Source organism: Amblyraja radiata, chromosome 15, assembly GCF_010909765.2.
Source record: "Amblyraja radiata isolate CabotCenter1 chromosome 15, sAmbRad1.1.pri, whole genome shotgun sequence".
Lineage (NCBI taxonomy): Eukaryota > Metazoa > Chordata > Chondrichthyes > Rajiformes > Rajidae > Amblyraja > Amblyraja radiata.
In genome coordinates, this window is record NC_045970.1 from 30,515,432 (window position 1) to 30,538,901 (window position 23,470).

Consider the following 23,470-nt stretch of genomic DNA (forward strand, 5'->3'; position numbering starts at 1 on the left):
CAGTATTTCAGATTAAGGCCTGGTGCTCAAGGTTTGGACACATAATACTATGGCCTACCCGCGTAGTCAACAGAGAAACTAGGGCCTCAGTGCTGTGGATGTTGGCCTTGGAAAGGAGATTGGTTCATTTATTCTGCTCGTGAATTTGAAGGAGGCAGTGTCAGTGAATCCTCCCGTGCCTGGAGATAGTTCAAGCTGCAGGTAGCTGCTGTAATCCAAGCCTTAGAGGCATATAGGACAGGGATCAGTGCTGTGCAGGAGACCACGGGATTTGTCTCAGGTTGAGTTATTCATTTTCAAACATTGCTTTCCAGAAATGGCCATGGGCTATGCTGTCACATTGAAGACAAATTGTGAATTTCCCCAACAATGTCCTTCTAGACCAGGAAATTACACCCTAGAGAAAGTTATCAACATTTTTCAGGGGCCTATCATGGGCCTTTACATCTCCTGGCATATTCTCCCTCCTCTGCACAAGGTATTTCATTGATTAAAAGATACAGTATGGAAACAAGCCCTTCGGCCCATTGATCACCCATTCACACGATTTCTAATATTATCCCACTTTTGCATGCACACCCTTGGGGCGGTTACACTAGGGGCAATTTACGTTGGCCAATTAACTTACACACTCACAAGTCTTTGGGATGTGGGAGAAAAATTGAGTACCTGGAGGAGCCCATGGAATCACAGGGTGAATATGCAAACTCCACAGACAGCACCCAAGGTCACAATCAAACCAGTGTTTCAGGCACTGTGAGACAGCAGCACTACCAGCTGCGCTACTGTTCCTGAGGTTTCTCTACCAATTTTAAGAACTTCAGCAAGCAAACCATTTAAAATATATTTAGGAAGGTACATAGACGGGAAAGGTTTAAAGGGATACAAACCAGAACACAGATAAACGGGACTAGCTCAGGCAGGCACTTGGTTGGCATGCACAAGTTGGGCTGAAGGGGCCATTTCTGCGGTGTATAACTATGATAATATCTTACGAAAGTCAACAGTACATGAAAGAAAAGGGAATGTTCATTATTGAAAGCTAGAATGGGATACTCATCCACAGGACAAAACAGCAACACAAATTATTCAAATGCAATGATCTTTTCGCTATATTTGAGTATTCTGTATAATTTTATGTAAATAATAGGCCTGTCCCACTTAGGCGATTTTTCAGGCAGCTACAAGTGACTAGTTTGTTGCCACATGTTCGCCGGTGGTCGCCGGAAGTAGTCTCCTCAGTCGCACAAAATGTCATAGCGTCTTACTGGTCGGCGATAAATTTTCAACAAGTTGAAAATTTTTCGGCGACAGTGGTTTTGACGCCAATGAGTGTAGCTTGACTTCTCCTGACGTAGGTGCTGTCGTAGGTTGTCGCCAGGATGACGTAGGTTGTCACCGGTTTATCGGCGACCTGCTACGACTATGACAGTCGCCGGCAGTTGCCTAAAAAATCGCCAAGTGGGACAGGTCCATAATAAAGAGAAAAGGGAAGTTAATTATACTAATTAGATAAACATAAAACAGATTTTAAAAGTGGTAAATGGAATGCAAACAAAATTAAATCAATCTGCAAAAATGATAAGGAATGGGGAACAACAGAACTAGAAATAAATATCGACATCAACAGAGGAGAAAGACTGAAATAAATGCTTTGAGAGTTTGTTATCTGGCACTCATTGGATGGGTGTATCTGCTGTCCTCTTGTGGCTAAATAGAGTACAGCAGAGGAGGACTATAATATATAAGTATATAGATGCCCTCTAGTGGATCAAGGACATTCAAGAAAGATAAACCTGCTTTATGCAGCGGGTGGTCTGAAGAAGAGTCTCGACCAGAAACATCACGATTATTTTTTCCAGAGATGCTGTCTGACCTGCTGAGTTACTCCAGTTGTTTGTGTCTATCTTCAGTTTAAACCAGCATCTGCAGTTCCTTCCTACACATTTATGCAGCAAAACGCTGATGATCCGTCACCTTCGGAACTTTGCTGATGGTGAATGGATAGAGTATAGGGACTTGAAGGTCGCAGAGGCGCAGCATCCAGACCAGCAAGTGAGTGGGTTGGCTGAAGGAAGGTATTCTCCTAGGTGAGTAGTAAAATTTGGGGGGTTTAGAAACATAAAATACATAGAAAATATGTGCAGGAGGAGGCCAATCAGCCCTTCGAGCCAGCATCGCCATTCATTGAGATCAGGGCTGATCGTCCCCAATCAATAACCCGTGCCTGCCTTCTCCCCATATCCCTTGATTCCACTAGCCCCAAGACCTCTATCTAACTCTATCTTAAACCCATCCAGTGATTTGGCCTCCACTGCCCTCTGTGGCAGGGAATTCCACAAATTCACAACTCTTTGGGTGAAAATGTTTTTTCTCACCTCAGTCTTAAATGGCCTCCCCTTTATTCTAGGACTGTGGCCCCTGGTTCTGGACTCGCCCAATATTGGGAACATTTTTCCTGCATCTAGCTTGTCCAGTCCTTTTATAATTTTATGTTTCTATAAGATACCCCCCTCATCCTTCTAAACTCCAGTGAATACAAGCCTAGTCTTTTCAATCTTTCCTCATATGACAGTCCCGCCATCCCAGGGATCAATCTTGTGAACCTATGCTGCACTCCCTCAATCACAAGGATGTCTTTCCTCAAATTAGACCAAAACTGTATGCAATACTCCAGATGTGGTCTTACCAGAGCCCTATACAACTGCAGAAGAACCTCTCTACTCCTATACTGAAATCCTCTTGTTATGAAGGCCAACATTCCATTAGCTTTCTTCACTGCCTGCTGTACCTGCACACCAACTTTCAGTGACCGGTGTACAAGGACACCCAGGTCTCGCTGTACTTCCCCCTTACCTAACCTAACCCCATTGAGATAATAATCTGCCCCCTTGTTTTTGCCACCAAAGTGGATAACCTCACATTTATCTATATTTTGGACATCAAACAAGGGCAGGACCTACACAGTAAATGGTAGGCCTCTGGTTAGTGTTATAGAGCAGAGGGATATAGGAGTATTTCATTTCATTTCATTTCATATTTATTGTCTCATGCACCAATTGGTACAGTGATATTTGAGTTACCATACACACATACAAATAAAAATAACACAATACACGATAGAGTTTAACATTAACATCAACGTTTCCTACTATGATAGAAGGCAATAAAGTTCAGGCATCTTCCTCTTTGTTCACCCGTGGTCGAGGCCTTTGAACCCTCCGCAGTCACTGCTATGGACGGCCCGATGTACAGGCCTTCTCGCCGGGATGATCGAAATTCCGGCGTCGGAACGGATCGGAACACACTCATGGCTTGGAGTTTCCGAATCGGCCGTTTCCTACCGGAGACTGCGGCTTCCGAAGTTCACAGGCCGAGCTGGGTGGAGCTCCAACACTGGCGACCCCCGTCAAAAGATCCCAGGCGTCCACGATGTTAAAGGCAGCGTTGCCTCCGCGACTAGAAGCTCCCCAAACCATAGCTCCACAGTGTTAACGTCAGCAGGCACAACACTCCGGAGCTCCAACACCGGCGACCCCCAGACAAGGCCGCTGAAGCTCTGGGCCGTCACCGGTAGGAAAGGCCTTGCCAATCTAGTTGGTAGGGTGCGAGGAGGAGGGGGGGTGGGGGCGAAGATGCGACACAGAGAAAATACGCATCTCTGCCCGGGACTGAGTACAGGTGCATGGTTCCTTGAAGGTCAAGTAGCAGGTAGATTAGGTGGTCAAAAAGGCTTTTGGCACTTTGGCCTTCGTCAGTTAGGGTATTGAGTATACAAGGTGGGAGGTCATGTTGCAATTGTATAAGACGTTGATGAGACTGCATCTAGAATATTGTGTTCAGTTCTAGGCACCATGTTATAGGAAATATATTGTCAAGCTTGAAAGGATTCAGAAAAGATTAACGAGGATGTTGCCAGGACTAGAGGGTGTGAGCTATAGGGAGAGGTTGAGCAGGCTGGGTCTCTATTCCATGGAGCGCAGGAGGATGAGGGGTGATCTTATAGAGGTGTACAAAATCATGAGAGGAATAGCTCAGGTAGATGCACAGAGTAGGGGAATCGAGGACCAGAAGACATAGGTTCAAGGTGATGGGGAAAAGATTTAATAGGAATCTGAGGGGTACATTTTTCACACAAAGGGTGGTGGGTGTATGGAACAAGCTGCCAGAGGAGGTAGTTGAGGCTGGGACTATCTCGTAATTTAAGAAAGTTAGACAGGTACATAGATAGGATAGGTTTGAGGGATATGGACCAAGCGCAGGAAAGTGGGACGTGTAGTTGGGACATTGTTGGCCTATTTGGGCAAGTAGGGCCAAAGGGCCTGTTTCCACACTATTTCACTCTAGGACTCTATTGGAAGTAATTCCAAGGAATGTTCCAACACATGTTTAGTTCACTTTAGGATATTTCATTTTATTTGCTCCTTACCAATAGGGGCATGCTTGAAAGACACAATACTCAAGTGTAACCTGATCCGAACGTCATTCAACTTTATTTCAATTAGTAATTGAAGCAAATTTAGCCCTTTAGTGCATGGATTGTCCAGAGTACATTTATATTGGTGTTAAACTTATATCATGCAAACACGATAAGAATAATAGATTACAAAACAGTTTTGTAATCTGTGGGATACACACTCCCAAGTATCTTTCTGCTTGGTTCTGGTACAAGGTTATGCTGTAACTCCTGGCTAAACCCATTTTAACACTACAACTGTGCTGTAGGTACTGAACAAATATTCCACCAACAGTGCAAAAACATCAAAGAAATGAGATCCAGGTTTAGGCCTATAACTAGCCCACATGCTAAGTCAAAGCAGTTGCAGGTACTATTGCAACGGTTAGACAGGTACATGGATAGGATAGGTTTTGAGCAGGGTCACATCCTGCCTGCCACAAGATTTTATCCGGCCCGCAGCAAGCTCTGAGCTCCGCGCTCCTCCGGGTCCTAAAGTCCGGCGACTCAGAGAATTTGTAACGTGTTTGCAGCATTTGCTCTCCACACAACTCTGCAGTCCGTCTGTTGTCTTTTTTTTTTTTTGTCGCGTTTGAATGTTTGAATGTAGTTTAAAGTGCTTTTTTTTTAAACTGTGTATGTGTGTGGGGGGCGGGGGGTGGGGGAAACTTTTAAAATCTTTCCCCTGCACGGAGAACCCGACCTTTTCCCTGTCGGGTCTCCTTTGTCGTTGGGGCCTAGCACCGTGGAGCGGCCTCCAACCGGAACGACCTGGGGCTCCAGTCGCGGAGTCTGCGGACTTACCCACCATCGTGGAGCTGGCCGAGTTCGGAGCGGGAGGAGCTGTGGTGGCGCGCTGCTGCGACCCGACCCCAGGGATTCGGAGGCTCCAACCGCAGGTCTGGTGGACGGTGACACCGGGAGCCCGCGGGTCCCTGCTGGGAGACCGCTTTTCGGGGCTTCCGCAAAGGCGACTTCTCCCGCCTGAGTTGCGGGGTTGAAAATTACCTGGAGCGGGGCCTTACATCATCGCCCGGCACAGCTTTAAATGGCCGCGGGACTTGTTAGCGCCCGCCGGGGGGCTCCAACACCAAGACCCGGAGCGCGGCCTTGCATCACCCGGCGCGGCTTTAATGGCCGCGGGACTTACTTACCATCGCCGGCCGGGGGCTTTGACTCTGACATCGGGAGGAGAATGAGGAGTGCAGGGCAGAGATAAGACTTTGCCTTCCATCACAGTGAGGAGGAGATTCACTGTGATGGATGTTTGTGTAAATTGTGTTGTGTCTTGGTTCTTTTTCTTGTGTGTATGACTGCAGAAACCAAATTTCGTTTGAACCTCAATGAGGTTCAAATGACAACAAATAAATTGTATTGTATTGTATTGTATTGATTTGTTTTCTTCGGAATGGATCTTTAGAAGAATGGGTTGAAATCAAATTCCCGGTTCAAGGTGGGAGCCAGTGAACCGGCTCAGGCTCTGTCTCTCTCCCTGTAGAATACGTAGATCATTCCTTGTTTCAGTCGTCGTTGGACCCTTCCCTCACCTCTCTCTCAGGTACATCATGGCTGTATCGGTGCTGCTTCCTGCTCTCGTTCACCGCTTTAACGCTTCATCTCCCTCACTGCCTGTTTCCAACCAGCTCCCACTTTCCTCTGCTCGAGCCCCGACTCTTCCCTTCGCTTTCTTGCCGTCTCTATCTCCAATTCAGAGAAAACGCGAGTGACCAAAGTCCATTCCAAGCCCGCGGACGCCATCGGCTACCTTGTCTATCCACTACCCCTGTTTGCGTATCAGAACTGAAATATTCCCTCCAAGATCGAGTCCAAAAAGCAAAACTGACATTTCTTTCTTTCTGCAGTTGTACAGGGCCCAAGTGAGACCACATCTGGAACATTGTGTGCAGTTTTGGTCCCCAAATTTGAGGAATTCTTGCTATTGAGGGAGTGCAGCGTAGGTTCGCGAGGTTAATTCCTGGGATGACGGGACTGTCATATATGGATAGAATGGAGCGGCTGGGCTTGTATACTCTGAAATTTAGACGGATGAGAGGGGATCTTATTGAAACATATAAGATTATTAAGGGTTTGGACACACTAGAGGCGGGAAACAGGTTCCCAATGTTGTGGAGTCCAGAACCAGGGGCCACAGTTTAAGAATAATGACTAAGCCATTTAGAACAGAGATGAGGAAAAACCTTTTCACACAGAAGGTTGTGAATCTGTGGAATTCTCTTAAGATAGAGCTCTTAAAGATAGCGGAGTCAGGGGATATGGGAAGAAGGCAGGAATGGGGTACTGATTGTGGATGATCAGCCATGATCACAGTGAATGGCGGTGCTGGTTCGAAGGGCCGAATGGCCTACTCCTGCATGTATTGTCTTTATTTTTCCTATGGCCCGCAAAAATGTGGCAAGTATATAATGTGGCCCTCATGCTGAAAATTTTGGAGGTCCATGGTTCAGAGGGATATGAGCCAAGTGCAGGCAAGTGGAACTAGTGTAGATGGAACATGTTGGTCAGTGCGGGCAAGTTGGGCCAAAGAGCCTATTTACTTGATGTATGACTGACGCTATGACAGTAAATAACATAATGAGAGTAGAAAAGAATGAAATGTAGTAACTGCAGGTACATACAGCACAGAGTGCTTACTGAGGAATAATTTAAAACAGTGTATGGAAGACCACCAAAATTATGCCCAGTTAAAATTTGATTTGTGTGGTGCAGAAGCAAACTTAGTTTTGATGCAGATGTGCAGTTTTGATCAATCAGATCAGATCAGACTTGTCATATAAAGTGGATAGTAACTTATAAAGAAAATATTTTATAAAAAGGACCTTACTATAAAGCAGGGGTCGGCAACCTTGTTCTGCATAGGGGCCGGATGCATGTCTGTGAGTGGATGGCGGGCCACATCTATCACGGGTACACAGGATCGCACCCCCATCCTGTCCCGGAAGGCAGGCATCAAATCACATGTTCACATAGATCCCGCCCCTTCGAGGACGCCACCCTGAGCACTGGCCCCGAGTTACGGGCGCTCACAAACATGGTGTACCTATGGACCATTGCCTTGGCTCTGTCCTGAAGACGGTGGCTCAAATACTCACACTCACTCGTCCCCGGCCTATTGCCAACCCCGATCCTGACAGTAAAGCGCAGACACAGGTGCGCGGCCGTGCTGGCGGCTTTGCGCAGGATGCGGTACAGCGAGAGCTCGGCGCTGCTCGGCAGCTCAGCAGTTTAAAATGACGAATTATTTGCATTCTGAGACAAAGTGCCCCTCGTGGAGTTAAGCAATCTAGCAATATGGTGCAGTTCTGTTTGCAGGTCAAAAGTGAGCTGAATGGCTGGCTTGACATTTTCATGCTAATGGGGCTTTTTCAAGGGGCGAGTTGACGCAAGATGTCACCAGAGTGAAGTGGTCGTGGTTCAGCACGAGTTTCGCACGATATAACGGGGGGTAGATAAAGAGTTCCCACGGTACTCGGCATTTCTGTTATTTGTGCGAGTGACTTGTCCGTCTCCCGATCTTTCCCGTTAATCTTGAATGAACATCGTGAACTGTAGTGTTGTTAATCACGTGGCACAAATGATGTTACTTAGTTTTCACACACTATATTGGTTTATTTCACACACTATATTCCTCCCTTGGTTGAATTGGCTCATTTGGAGACATGCCTATACAGGTGCACAACCTTTTATCCGAAAGCCTTGGGACCAGACACTTTTCGTAATTCAGAATTTGTCGGTCTTCGGAATGGATTTTTTTTAGCGTAGATTTTAATGGCTGGCTCAGTGGTAGAGTGCTCGGCTCATATCCGCAAGGTCGCGAGTTTGCGCCTTGATCCCGGCAGTAAACTCGGTCGCGAGTTTGAGTCTTCAACGTCTTTTCTTGCAGAATAAATGTTTGTATGAAATGCAGTGTAGGAGAGGTGTACTGACTGTGTGGGCAGAACTTTGGAAGTGATTGCCCACCAGTCTAAAAAGCCGCTGTGTCTCCCTGTCCCTGGGATAGCAGGGGGCGATCAAACAGCACAATACCTCCCTCCCCCTCCAACTCCAGAGGAATCCGCTCCCTAATGGGCCGCTACGGCGACAAGTGGCAGTTTGCCCACAGCCCGAGCTGCGCCCCCTCATCCGCCACCCCAAGAACAAGACGTACCTTGCACACCATCAGCTTCTGCCCCTACGTGTTCCTCTGGAGTTGGAGCGGGGCTAGGCTGGAGTTGCTGCTGGCTGTGCGTCTCTGGGATCTCCGTGCTTGCAGTGGGCCTGGGGGTCGGTGTCCCGTTGCTCCTGACGTCTCCGGCCACCCCCCTGGACTGGAGCTGAGACTGGAAACTGTACCGCCCTTGCCCCCTCCCTCTGCAACTGCAAACAACCCCACTCTCCTGCAAGGGCGGTACGGTTCCCGGAGGATGGCAGGTGGCCGGAGACGTCAAGACCAACAGGAACCCGCTCCCCGATGGCCCCTACGACGCCCCGAGCTGCGCCCCGTCATCCGCAACCCAGGTTCCTCTGTAGTTGGAGCGGGGCTAGGCTGCTGTTGGCTGTGGGTCTCTGGGATCTCCGTGCTTGCAGTGGGCCTGGGGGTCGGTGTCCCGATGAGGGGGCGCAGCTCGGGGAACGGCTTCTGGTGGTCCTGACGTCTCCGGCCAGTTTGCAGTTTTCCTCTGGAGTTGGAACGGGGCTGGGCTGCTGCTGGCTGTGGGTCTCTGGGATCTCTGTTGTTGCGGTGGGCCTGGGGTCGGTGTTCCGTTGGTCCTGACGTCTCCGGTGACAGTGCAAAGCCCCCGCGCCGGTGCAATGGGCGGGGAGCTGGAGAGGGGAGGGAAGGGGTCACACACATGGCCGGGAAGCAGAGGGGTGTAGGTGGGGTGAAACTGAAGGGAGCGACAATCTGCTGCTGCCTGCCCCGCTGAGTTAAAAAGTTCCCACGCAAGACTCACGAAACACAGTGTATCGTGAGTCTACCGTGGGAACTTTTTAACTCAGCGGGCAGACAGCAGCATATTGTCAATTATTAACCCTCCCGCGCAATATACCCTCACCTTCTCTTTTATGAATGGGGATTTAGTTCCCCTTTCTTCGAGGACCGACCGGAGGTTCCGCTGTCACCTCTGCGGGCCGCCCTCGGTGAACGTTTTCAAGGACCTTTCTTCAAGGACCGAAAAAATGGCCGCTATTCGGAGGTTTTCGTTATTTGGATCTTCGGATAAAAGGTTGTGCACCTGTACTAAGTATTTTCGAGTACAGGATGGTGGTTATTTTCATTGACGCGCTGTATGCAGCAGCCCACTATGCTGTATGCAGCAGCCCACTATGTGCATCGAGAACGCTTGCGTGAAGGCAGAAGGGTGAGATTAATTAAAAAGAGAATTAAGAGGAAGTCTCACTGGGTGAAGCCCATCTTTCAACGGAGACCTCAATTTGGACAATATGATCAGCTGCTTAATGTGCTGTGCGAAGAGGATAAAAGTGCATTCACAAACTTTGTCAGAATTTCACCCGAGCTCTTTAATGAGCTGAAGAATAATCTGGTTTTATTTAGACAAATGTTGTTTGGTGTGATGCACCTTCTCTCAATATGTGCAAGAAGTCGTCTTTTTATTTTGTCAAATAGGAATAAAGACTTTGTCTCACATTGACCGTGATGGTTGTCTTATTTTATTATCTACTGAGAGGTGAAACTTTCAAACGTTTAACCAGTCAGTAGACAGACAATAAATAGTAACAATCGAGCCATAAATGGTGTATACATGGTGAAGGGAACAACGCTGTGTGCAAGATAATGTTTAAAATCATGCGAGGAATCGATCGGGTAGATGCACAGTCTCTTGCCCAGAGTAGGCGAATCGAGGACCAGATTACATAGGTTTAAGGTGAAAGGGAAATGATTTAATATGGATCTGATTAAATACTGTCAGTAGTAAACCCGATCAAAAACAACATCAGGACGTCTATTAAACACCAGAGATCCCAGTAAACACCCAGCCGAGACTTATTACAGGTCTAGTGGAAAGACACAAAGCGCTGGAGCAACTCAGCGGGTCAGGCAGCATCGCTAGACAACATGGATAGATGATGTTTCGGGTCGGGACTCTTCTTCAGCGCTGAGTTACTCCCGCATATTGTGTCTTTCCAATGCAGATTAGCGTCTGCGATTCTTTGCTGCTGCATTACGGGGTCTATCTCGATTCCCGATAAAGTCTAAAACCCATCCTCCAGAGTTCTCAGCCCAGGGCGCCCATAAACAAGCCCTTAACTCCACACTGGGGACAGAGGCTGAGAGGTGTACAAAACCATGAGACGAACAGGCAGGGAAATAGACAGAGTCCAGGGTAATATATGTCCTTTGCCCACAGAGGGGATTCGAGGACCAGAGGGCATAGGTTCAAGGTGAGGGGGGAAGATCTAATAGGAATCTGAGTGAGGGGTAACATTTTCGCACAAAGGGTGGTGGGTGTATGGAACAAGCTGCCAGAGGAGGTAGTTGAGGCTGGGTCCATCCCTACATTTAAGAAACATTTAGACAGGTACATGGATAAGACAGGTTGGGAGGGATATGGACCAGACGCAGGCAGATGGGACTAGTTTCGATGGGACATTTTGGCCGGTATGGGCAAGTTGAGCCGAAGGGCCGGTTTCCACATTGTAACTCGATAAAGCCAGTGAGTATACGATCTAAGATAGTCCGAGGGTCTCGAATGAGGTAGGTAGTAGTTCAGGAATGCTCTGTGGTTGGTGTTAGGATGGTTCAGTTACATAAGTGCTCAAATGTAGGCACCGTTTTCGCAGTGGAAGCTCCGAGACTGTGCAGCAGGCGATTGTCGTGTTGGCTGGGACTCCTGTTATCCATGCAGGGGATTGACCTCAGTCTGAAGAAGGCTCTCGACCCGAAACGCCACCCGTTCCTTCTCTCCAGAGTTGCTGCCTGTCCGGCTGAGTTGCTCCAAGCAACTGGTGTCTATCTTCAAAGGACTGACCACCGGGCTGGATGTCGGGGCTGGCGTGTTGCGTTTCACAGACCGAACTGTCCAATTAATGGTAACAGATGGGCACTGAGGGAAGTCCCCCCCCCCCCCCTCTGTTTATCTGCCCTTTCTTTAACGTTTGTGCCTCTATGCAAGTATCTCGCGAGCCATCCCAGACTGCCCATTTCTGCTCCCCCTCGTCTTTAATAACTACATTTCCCTAACAATTACTATCTTTGTTAGTTATAAGAGCAAAATTAGGCCATTCGGTCCATTAAGTCCACTCCGCCATTCAATCGCGGCTGATCTATCTCTCCCTCTCAACCACATTCTCTTGCCTTCTCCCCATAACCTCCTGACAGCCGCACTAATCAGGAATGTATCTATCTCTGCCCCTATTCTTCACCCTTTTGACAGTAGTTTTGTTTTATTGGAGACGCGGGAGACAGCGGATGCTTTAATACTGAGCAAAACACGAAATGCTGTAGGAACTCGGTGCATTTGTGTTTAAGAAGGAACTGCAGATGCTGGAAAATCGAAGGTACACAATAATGCTGGAGAAACTCAGCGGGTGCAGCAGCATCTATGGAGCGAAGGAAGTAGGCAACGTTTCGGGCCGAAACGTTGCCTATTTCCTTCGTTCCCTAGATGCTGCTGCACCCACTGAGTTTCTCCAGCATTTGTGTGTGTGGGTGGGAGTAGGGGGGAGGGGGGGGGGGGGGGGGGGAGAGAGATAAGGCAGCCTGAAGAAAGGGTCGCCTGTCCATTTCCCTCCGTAGATGCTGCCTGGCCCGCGGAGTTCCTACAGACTTAGAAACTGCTTTAGACAAAAAGAGACACAAACTGCTGGAGTAAAATAGTTCAGCAAGTGAGGTACCTGAACACTCAAAAATGAAAAATAATGAAAATGTGATTATTTCACCTCCCTTCAACTATTTTGTGTTTCAGCATGAGAGGGATAATAACATTAGAGACAATCATCTTGTAGTGATGTGTTAATGAAGAATCGCAGACATCAATCTGATAGTAAAAAATATATTTATTTAACAATGAGGTAAAACAAGCACTGACAATCAAACTGCTCAGTTACTCGCCGTTCGCAGGAGTTCCCACGGTACCCGCAAGAGTTATTACGGATATCGCACTGGCCACTTGTTCATACAATGTTGCAATGCTCAACCACAAGTGTACAAGTCACTCTTGGAGAAATTCAAACTTTCTTGAATTTTCTCCCGAGTCACCAAGTTACACGACTACCTGCCGTTAGCGCCACGGTGATCCACGGTGGTCCACGAATGCCGTACTGTTATCGCACGAGGTTCCCACGATGTTAAACTCTGGTTCACTCTTGCGTCAAGTCGCCCCGTGAAAAGGCCACTTAACAGTGGCACACAGTTTCCCACATGCTGCTACTCGGCAGCTCGGCGCTGCTCAGCAGCTCCGCCATTGCGGCCGTCAGTGCAGGCGTCCTTGCGTCACCACGCCTGGATGCCGCGGCCTCAGGCCCGAAGATGACAGAAGTCTACGGGCCGGATAAATATGGGGGGAAAAATACGCCTGCGAGCCAGATGATTTCAGGTTACGGGCCGCATTTGGCCCAGGGGCCGTAGGTTGCTGGCCCCTGCTATAGAGGAACTATGACCTAGTTTAGAGATTGCCTCGATTAGGCAGTTTGTAGACAATTACTATATACAAAAATTAAAGATGGTTATAAGTTGTTTTGCAATCTCCTCTGGTTTCACAAGGTGTACCAATGGCTAACAAATGCAACTCTTTTTTTTTTAAGAATAGACTCACAATTAGGGTCAGGTGATATAAAAAGCAAATTCAGGGAATGCTTGAGTCATGGTGTCATATGGTACAAAAATGGTTCCGAGTCCATTCCAACCATCTAGTCTCTTGCTATGATGAGATGTTATAGTAACCCAAAATAAAACTATTGTGGGGTATTATTTCTTAATTAGTGCTGAAACTTAACCCAGAACTGGATGTGCCACAATCCTAATGATCTGTGTGCCCATTGCAGTGGTGGTGCCAGATTATGGTCCGACCCCTATTCCAAACCAGTTATGGAATAGCCATTCCAAGTTTTGGTTGTAGGTTCCTGGTCAAATTTCAAAAATGATGTAAAAGAACAAGAAATAAACAATTTGACAAAACTTTATAAAAACGTACTTTCTTGACCAAATTATCCAGTTAAAAAATAGCTTCTACCGGCATCAGGAACAGTTTCTTCCCATCAATTATCAGGCTCCTGAACAACCTTTCACAATCCTAACATGAACCCTGCCTCAGTACCAAATTACTATGGAATTTGTACCACTAAGGTTGCAATAGGTACTTTGGTTTGCAATAATATTGTCCGGCTTACCGAGTATAACTGCTAATTTATTGTATATTTATTTGTTAGGTTGTTGTGTTTAGTGTGCCTGTAAGGTGGCAGCTAGTAACAATTTCATTATTCCGGTCCCAGTCCATACTGTAATTAAACACTCTCGACTCTTGAATTATCCGTTGTTCACAAAAATAGCAAGTCGATCTACATCTGGCATCCAGACCCATAAATGTGGTCCGTCATACCTGCTTAATCCAAAACAGTTCCAGATCAAAGAAGAAAGTGATAGAGGAGTTCAAAGTCAAAGATTAAGAAAATGGACAGGAGAGGGGATAAGATCCTCAAGGGGCAGGAGCCAAAAGCAATAGGTTGCAGAGAAGGGCGAGCCAGAGAACGAGAAAAGGATGAGAGCGAGAGAAAGAAATGGAAATACGACAAATGATGAAATCAGAGGTGCAATTTATTCAGCGATAGTTAAGTGACAGGAAGAAAAAGAAAAGTTGGAAGGGGAGAAAGAGGTAGGTGAAAAAGTATGATAGATGGAAAATGGAGCAGAAGGTCACGAGGAAATTATATGTGGCGAACATGCAAGGAAGGTGGAGACAATATGGGTGTAAGGGATTGATGTGAAAATGTTAACACTTGCTAAGAAGCATAAAGGGGCTGTCACACTGCGGCGACCTAATTGGTGAGTTTAGAAGAGTTTGCCCTCGATTCATACTCGCAGCATGATCGACACAAGGTCCTAGGAGGTCTTTGTAACTCTCCTTCATGCTCAAGAGTAGTCCCCGCGTATTTGAGGCCTCAGCTAGGTCGCGGTGTATTTTTCAACATGCTGAAAAATGCCCGAGAGTAAAAAAAGGTTGCCATGGAAAAAAATCTCGGTTTAGTCGAAGTAGGTCGTAGTAGATCGGCATGTTATTCGTAGGTAATCAAGGGTAGTCAAAGGTAATCAAAGGTAGTGGAAGGTAGTCGTAGATAGTCTTCCACATAGTCGAAGGAGATTGAAGGAGGTCGTCTTCACTCTCCACTATTCGGTGTCCAATTTTCCCGAAGCTAGTCGAAGCTGGTCTTCAACATAATCGAAGGAGGTCGAAGGAGGTCTTCTACATAGTCGAAGGAGGTCTTCAACATGACACTTTTTCAAACTCTCCTAAACATTTCTAAACTCGCCAATTAGGTCACCGCAGTGGGACAGCAACACATTTACACTACCAGTCACGAGATTGGGGGGAAAAAAAGTAAGATTTAGAAGTTTGCTGTTGGTGGAAGAGCAAGTTGTAATGAGGACATTGTGATTTTGCAACAGGATATGGATAGAAAGAATGATTGGGCGAAAACCCAGCAAATAGGGAAGTGTCAGGTCAATCATGAAAAAGTAGCGGCAGATCCAACGTGTAATTAAGCATAAATGGCATATTGGCCTTTATTAGTATTGATTCATTCTTGTCACATGTATATAAAGTGTAGAACTTTGTTTTACGTGTTATCGAGGCAGATCATACCATTCGTGAGTACATCAGTTGATGCAAAAGATAAGACAGGCAGAGTGCAGAATATAATGTTACAGCTACAGATAAAGTGTAGATAAGAGAAATTGTAGATTAAAATTTGCACGGTGAAGAGGTTGGAGTTTAAGAATAGATAAGTTTTGTTACAGTTGTACAGGGTGTTGGTGAAGACGCATCTGGAGTTTTATGCTCAATTTTTGTCCCCTTACCCAAAAATGGAAATAGTAGTATCGGAGGCAGTCCAAAGGAGATTCACAAGGTTTAATTATCCAAGAGACTAGACAGTTTAGTTCTCTATTCCTTGGATTTAAGAAGAATGAGGGGTGATTTTAACATACAAGATCCTAAGTAGATTTTACCAGGTAGATGTCGAGATGATGTCACTGGTGGGAGAGTCAAGAACAAAGGGACAAAGGTACAAAATAAGAGCCATATAGGAGTTAAATAGAAGTTTATTTAAAACTGGGTAACACAGAAATCTCTTCTCTCAAATGGGGGTGGATCCTTGGTATTCTGTCTCCAAGGATGATTACATGCCACATCAATAGATAAATTTAAGTGCAAATAGATATATAGACAAAGCCAGTATAGATCAGATGTGACCACACTGAATATCGGGCCTATTCCTGCTCCTATTTCCATCTGTTCTTGTATGCACATTCTATGCGCTTTAAGGCTGCGCAGGCAAGGTTAAAGAATCTGACTAAAAACGAAAGGAATGTTAGCTGTAAACAAGTGCTTTGAATAATAATTTCTTTTTCAATTTTTTGGAACTGCGTGACTGGAATAATTTAATAGCCACATCATAAATTTAGACTGCGATGTATTGAAATTGACAAATGTGATTCCTGAACAAACATCTGAGGTTCAGAGATTTTATTGGTGTCAATAAATAATGGGAAATATTCCAGATGTTCATCACCAGCATGCTGGGATCTAAATCTCTGGCAAAGGAACTGAAGAAGGAATAAATAAGAGATAAATTATGTGGAAAAAGCAATGGGTGATGAAGTGAGTTAGACAGTAAACTTTAACCCCAAGAACCCATTTCAAAAACAGCAGACTGATGGTACACAAGTCCCTTCGATTCATGTCAAGTACCTTTTCACAAACTCAAATCAGTACTTTGGCTTGAGACAACTGAAAATATGGTGCCAACTTTGGGCATCATGCACAAGTAGGCACACTGTGGCCAATTTTTACGGTCAAAATGGAGATCATATTTCAAGTGGTTTCCTACTGTTGACATCATGTAAGGCATACATGAAATCACGTGATGCTCACAAGGATGAATTGTGAGGACGGGAGGGTTAAAGTTCCATACTGGGTTCATTCAACTGAGAAGTGGTTATAATCACACTCCCGATCATGTCAGAGTTGTCCGGCAGTGCAAGGTCCATTGATTGTTTAAATTTAAAATTGGATGGATTTGTAGGAATTAGCAATCACATCAGGGGTATGCAGGATTGGTGGAACAATGGATTTCTCCAGTACAATTTGCCGAAAGACAATATTATGCATCAAAATATCAAAACTGCGATACCCAAAGGGTTTGGCAAAGCCCCATGAAGATGTTTCCTTCCTGGCTGTGTCTAGAACTTGGAGGAATATTCCCAAAATAAGAGATCAGTAATTTAAGACTGAGAAAAGGAATTCTCTCAGTGGATTGTGGATCTTTGGAATTCTCCACCCCAGTGGCCTATGAATGGAAAAGCATTAAACTTATTCTGAGTTTTGAGCCCAAATCGTGTACACATACTGTTATCAACATCAGGCAACCTCGGGTTTTTTAGATTATAGCCAAGTTATGGTTAGAGTAATTGGCGACAGGAAGGCAGAGCTGTGCCCAAAGACCTTGTTAAAGAGTGAAAAGGCTCATGATCTACTCTTGCTACTATTTCTCATATTTTTTTATAACTTTTGTCATGATGCTGGATGAAAGAACATTTTGGCTAGAATACCAGGAAAACACTGTGCCCTTCTTCAGCTCCTACATCATGATATTTTACATTATCCAGAGGGGACATTATATATTATCACACTCCTTCAGTGCTGCACAAACCTTTTGGCTGAATTAAGTGCTTTTTCCTGTTTTGGGACTTCAATGCAGGTCCGCCTAGTGAGCAGTTTCCATATAAGGTTGCAATACAAACATCTGAGTTGGCAAAAATTAGAGAATGACAAAAGTTGTCCTAAAGCTATAGTAGTTAGTAGTCTAAGTAGGACCCTGAACAGGAAAATATGATAACAATAAAACCATAGGAGAATTTATATTTTTAAAATTGTGATCATATTTATAATGTCTCTCACTGGAGAAGGTACTGATTAATAAAATAATCTCCAATCTAAGGAAGGTAATTCTTTCCTACGTACCTGCTGCATTCTACCAAAGTGACTTTTAGGCGTCCCTCAGTCATGTTCGCGTGTTGTAAATAGAGGTCACAATTCACTGCATCGGCTGTGGCAGGAAGAACTTGGTATGGAAAGAATGGTTTGTACCTAGGAAGGAAAAAGACAAAATACTGAGCACTAAATAATTTTATTAATGTACTAGACCAAGTGCAGTGAAAGTGTGATCTCTACCTAGAAGAGAAAAATGTCAATCAGAATATGTAAAAATTTAATCGTTACCGCGTAGTGTTTTTTGCAAAGATGTAAAGACAACCACATATACACACACACATACACACGTACAAGATGGGTCTGCTCCCCCAACGCACCCGTTCCCTACCCGTAGCCCCCAAAGGGAATCCTGGTCCTCCAACTCAAGCCATTTCCGAAACGTAAGATTCCAGCACACCTCTGCCTCCCTCAGCATTGGGCTTTAAAAAAAATTCCAATTTCACTCCCCCAGTGTTTTGCAATAGCAATTCGCCCTCCCCCTCCTGTGAGGTGAAAAGTTCAGTGTTTAATAATGAATAACTTGCGAAATATAGTATGAAATCTTCAGTGAAGTTGATCACTGCTAGCCGAACCATTGTGATGTCATCAGTTGAAGCTGGTTGTTTTAAATTCAAAGTCTTTTGATTTTTTAAACTTTAATCAGTAATAAGTCAAGAAATAAAGCATAAAATGTTCAGTGAAGGTCTTTTAACCTTTTTAGACTTTTAATCAGTAATGAGTTGAGAATAAGTCAAGAAATAAAGCATAAAATGTTCTGTGAAGGTGTTCTCGGCCTCGAGGGGAAAAATGTCAATCGGAATATGTAAAAATGTAATCGTTACCACGTAGTGTTTTTTCGAAGATGTAAAGACAACCACATATACACACACATATACACATGTACAAGATCAGACTTTTAATAAGTATATGATGAGTATTGTATTTTTCAGCCCCACTTATAATACCAGCATCGTGGTTAAGTCTTCCTTGACTTCACTTGGAAAAGGTGTAATGCTTAACAATGAAAAATAAGCAATTGTATGAGGGACCACTCCTGCATAGCAGATGGATACGTATCCAATATTATAAGAACTAGATACAGTTACTACTTTCTACAAATCCATCAATTGTACACTTAAACAACAAATGGAGCCTCCTCTAACTGCATAATGCCACGTTGCTTATAAAGTTCGAGAAATTCTGTTATGACAACTCTGATACTGGTATGCATACAGCTATTTACACACATTCCTTTACTATTGAGTCATGTCTACACAAGAGATGGACGCATACTAAACTGAGAAACAGAGTGTTCCCTCCCCCTATTTTCAGCTACCACCAAGTCCTGTTACCTACCATCCTTCATTCATACATTTGTTCCTACTTGTTTCTCCCTGGAGTGACTGCAGATCAAGTGTTTCACCATTGGATGTCAGTACAACTCTTCATACAAACATAACTGAATTCTAACTAAATATAAATATTAAATTACTAAGAATATTTAGGGGTAAATGAGCATTTAAATTAATAAAGAATGGTACTTAACATAGACACATAGAAAATAGGTGCAGGAGTAGGCCATTCGGCCCTTCGAGCCTGCACCGCCATTCACTATGATCATGGCTGATCATCCAACTCAGTATCCCGTACCTGCCTTCTCTCCATACCCCCTGATCCCTTTAGCCACAAGGGCCACACCTAACTCCCTCTTAAATATAGCCAATGAACTGGCCTCAACTACCCTCTGTGGCAGAGAGTTCCAGAGATTCACCACTCTCTACTTCAATTTAATTGCACACCATGATTCATATTGAATTCAAAGTTACACGGAGCATCACTTTGGAATGTGGGGAAAGATGGCAATAATTAAAGGATGAGCAACAATTTGCTGACAAATGCATGTCAAGATCAAGGAAGAATACTCTTTTGTTACTACACATCAGCAAGTCCACACAGACTGTAAGGGTATTGAATTCAATATTTCCCTATGATAATGGATCGCCAGCAGTATTGCTCACGGATCCATAGGGAACGATTAGTTAACTACAGTGCACATATCAGGATATTCCCAATTCTTGAAAATATACACAACAATGTGAAAATATGGATAGCACTGAAGGTCAGAGATATTTTTAATTTGCATACATGTGCAAATAAGTTGCTGTGTCGCCAGCTGGTGGTCAAGGCACTTATTGATCGAACCTTCGTCACCAGAACTGGAACGATCACGTGACAGGGAGGTGACAGTTGACAGTTGCAGATGACAGTTGAGAGTTGGAGCTGAGAAGCTCAGCTCGAGCCCACGAGTCAACAGATGTGTGGTGCTCCTCTCAATGGCAACAAGCACCGAAACAATCTCCCGTCTGCCCCCCCCATGTCCAGCACAAAGGTCGCGGTGCCATGTTCGGAGGAGCCATCTTGGTGAACGGCTGCTGACCAGCAGCGGTCCGTTTAATTCACTTTTTTTTTGTAGTTCTAGTGAGTCCTGTGTTTTGTTTGTGGGAGAAATAGACATTTTAATGTGGGGGGAAGGGGGTAACTATATTTCTAGGTCCCTACCTGGTCGGTGAGGCAGCTTTTTCTCCGGGCTGCCCCGTCGACCCGTCCTCGTGGCCTACCAGCGGGCGTGGAGTGCTGTTTACTGGCGGGGACCGCCCAGCACCTCGGCTTCGGTGGCGGCACAGCGCTGGAGCGCTATCGCGGAGCGAGCGATGCCTTGCCTGGGTCGCCGCGCTGGATCGACGCGCTGGAGCTCCGGTGAGCTGTGACCGCCGAGTTCAACACCTCCGGGCTGCGGGTCTGCGGAGCGGAGCCGACTTCAACATCGGGAGCCTGGGAGCTCCAAACCGGCGCGGCCTTGTCGGCTTCGGAAGCCGCGGTCTCCGGTAAGGAAGCGGCCGTTCCAGGTGGCCCAGCCGCTGAGAGGACTCTCCCGACGCAACAGCACCCGGCGAGAACGGCAAGGAACATCGGGCCTCCGTAGAGGCAATAGCGGAGGCCTCAATAGGCCTGACTTTGAGAGAACTGGGGATGGGGACTGGACATTGTGCCTCCCCCCACAGTGGTAACCATTGTGGGGGGATGATTTTTGTGTGTAAGTGATTATTTTAGTTTGTGTCCAAGATGGCTGTCGGAAGGGAGAGTGTACGCTGACGCGGTTTAGCTGCCGCTGCTCTCGCTTCACATTGTGTTTTTGAATTTTTTGTCTTTGGATCGAATTCTGTCTTTAATTTGTTTATTGGTGATGTCTTTACTATTTATTTTACTCCGATTATATGTTTTTTACTCTTGTTAAATACTGTAAGGTGTCCTTGAGACTTTTGAAAGGCGCCCACAAATAAAATTTATTATTATTATGTTGCAACACCTGGAAAGGACCTTCGTAAGGCCGTTGTTGTGGGGTCAGATGAGAGTCCCTGCGAAGGAAAACGCACTGACAGTTCTTGAGAGTATGCGGGACGTGTGAAGTAGTAAGTCCATGGCGAGACGTCGGTACAAGAGCCAGCTGGCCCACCTTAAGCCTGCTCATGTCGACATTGATCAGCCGGTGCAGGTAGCACAGCCCCGTCGTAGGGGTCGGCCGCTTGGCCTCCCGCACCCACCCTCGCCTCTGTTGGTGGTGCCTCCGAGCACGGACCATGTGTACATGCCGTCTGGACGCCTAACTCGGGCCCCTGCTCGTTTTCATTCCACCGGTTCTGGGGGGGGGGGGGGGGGTGATGTGGCGTCACCTGGTGGTCAAGTCACTTACTGATCGAACCTTCATCACCAGAACTGAAACAATCACGTGACAGGGAGATGACAGTTGACAGTTGCAGATGACAGTTGAGAGTTGCGGACGAGAACCTCAGCTCGAGCCCATGAGTCAACAGACGTGGTGCTCCTCTCAACGGCAACAAGCACCTAACTGTTCTCCATACTAAGCGGGCGTGTTCAACCACTGTTTTGTTTATAAGACCCGTTTGATTCACAATGCTTGGTTTACCACATTGCTTCATTTCTTTAAAATCTTATTTTTTCCATAGTTTCAAAATATACTTCCAATAATTTCTCGATGACTCTCATCAGAGATCCATCCTCTGTATTCCCTTCAAAATGAGGCATCAAAAAAAAGGCGCAGAAAGAACGAGCAAGTTCTGCATATCCCGAGGTCACCGGCACTCACGTGCTGAAGAACTTTCTCCTCGCAGCCGGCGCAGCTTGTGAAGCTACGCCTCTCCCCGCCCCCTCCCTCCAGCTGCTAACCGCTCCAGGTTTCCAGAGAGTCGGGCCTGTTCTATATCTCCACTTTTCGCAGCCCACTCACTAGCCCGGCTCCCCTCCACCTCCCCCCCTCTTCTCATCTCCTCCCCTCCCCTCCCTCCCTCTCCTCCCCACCTCCCTCCCCTCCCCTCTTCCCCCCCACTACCCCCTCTCTCCCCTCCCCTCTTCCCCCCCACTACCCCCTCTCTCCCCTCCCCTCTGCTCCCCCACTACCCCTCCTCTCTCCCCCCTCTGTACCCCCCTCCACTCCCCCTACCCCCTCCCCTTCTCCCCACTCCTCCTCTCCCCCTTCTCCTCCTCTCCCTCCTCTCTTCCTCCCCTCTCCAACTCCTCTTCTCTCCCCTTCCCCTCTCCTCCCTCCCCATCTCTCACCCCCTCTCCTCTCTCTCTCCTCCTTCCCTCCCCCCCTCCTCTCTCTCTCTCCCCCCTATACTCTCTCTCTCCCCCTCCCATCCCCTCTACTGCCCCTCACCCCCTCCTCTCTCTCCACCCCCCTCCCCTCCTTCAACCCCCTCTCCCCCCTCCTCTCTCCCACCCCCTCCTACCCTCTGCCCCACCTCCTCTCTCCCCACTCCTCTCTCTTCTCCCTCCCTCCTCTCCCCCTCTCTCCGTCCGCTCTCCCCTGCTCTCTCTCCCCCTCCACTCTCTCCTCTCCCCTCCACCCCTCTCCTCACCCACCCCCCTTCCCTCCCTCGCCCCCCTCCCCTTCTCTCCCCCCCCCTGTGTGTCTGGGGGGTGATTAGTGTGTGTGTGTGGGTTGAGGGGACGGGACCCAACGGGTCCCCCTTGATCTAGTACTTATTAAAACTCTGTGTGTATATATGTGTGTCATTTCACCTTTGAAACATCTCCTCGAAAACCAGATGCTGAAACGGGGACATTTTTACATATTTCAGTAGAGATTTACCTTATGATTTCAGAAATCCATTCCTCTGTAAATTTGGTTAACTATTTCCCGAGATTTTTACAAAAATTGTTCACCTACTTGACTTTAAAAAAATATATAACCGCTGCCCAGCTGTATGACGTCACAATGCCTTTGCCCGTGGCCCAGCCTCCCGCCATCCCGCCCTCCCCCCCTCCCTGCAATAAAGTAACGTTAACCCAACCCCCCCCCCCCCCGACTTTACTTTTTTTAAAATATTTTTATTAGAAGTACAATCATTTACAGTAATACACACCACATATATCTTATTACATTTGTTGTACCCCTTCATTTTTTGAGCTTTAAGAAAGATAGAAATAAAAGAAGTAAGGAAAGTGAGAAAGAGTCGTGAAAGTGTAGGAAAGTGTTGGAAAAAGAGAGCCCATTAGAGAGAGAGTTAGAGAAGAAAGTTAAGAAATAGACCCTAGAAAAGAAAGAAAGAAAGAAAGAGAAACTCTACTATAAAAAACTCCGCAAAAAGGGATATACCAACCATATTTTTCATCCCCCGTTACCAGATCCTGGCACCATTTATTTTTTAAATTACTGTTGCACCTTATGCTTCTAGTAAGCTCATAAATGCAGACCACGTCTTTTGGAAGTGGTCTGCTTTGCCTGCGA

General features: G+C 46.2%; 1 protein-coding gene across 1 annotated transcript in view; it reads right to left on the bottom strand.

The window, feature by feature from the left end:
- pdzd8 (PDZ domain containing 8) overlaps nucleotides 1–23,470 on the bottom strand; it is a 198,203-nt gene that overhangs the window by 110,159 nt on the left and 64,574 nt on the right. Inside the window, exon 2 of the mRNA XM_033033957.1 lies at nucleotides 17,653–17,778. Within this exon, the coding sequence (XP_032889848.1) occupies nucleotides 17,653–17,778 (126 nt within the window). The remainder of the gene's footprint in view (nucleotides 1–17,652; nucleotides 17,779–23,470) is intronic.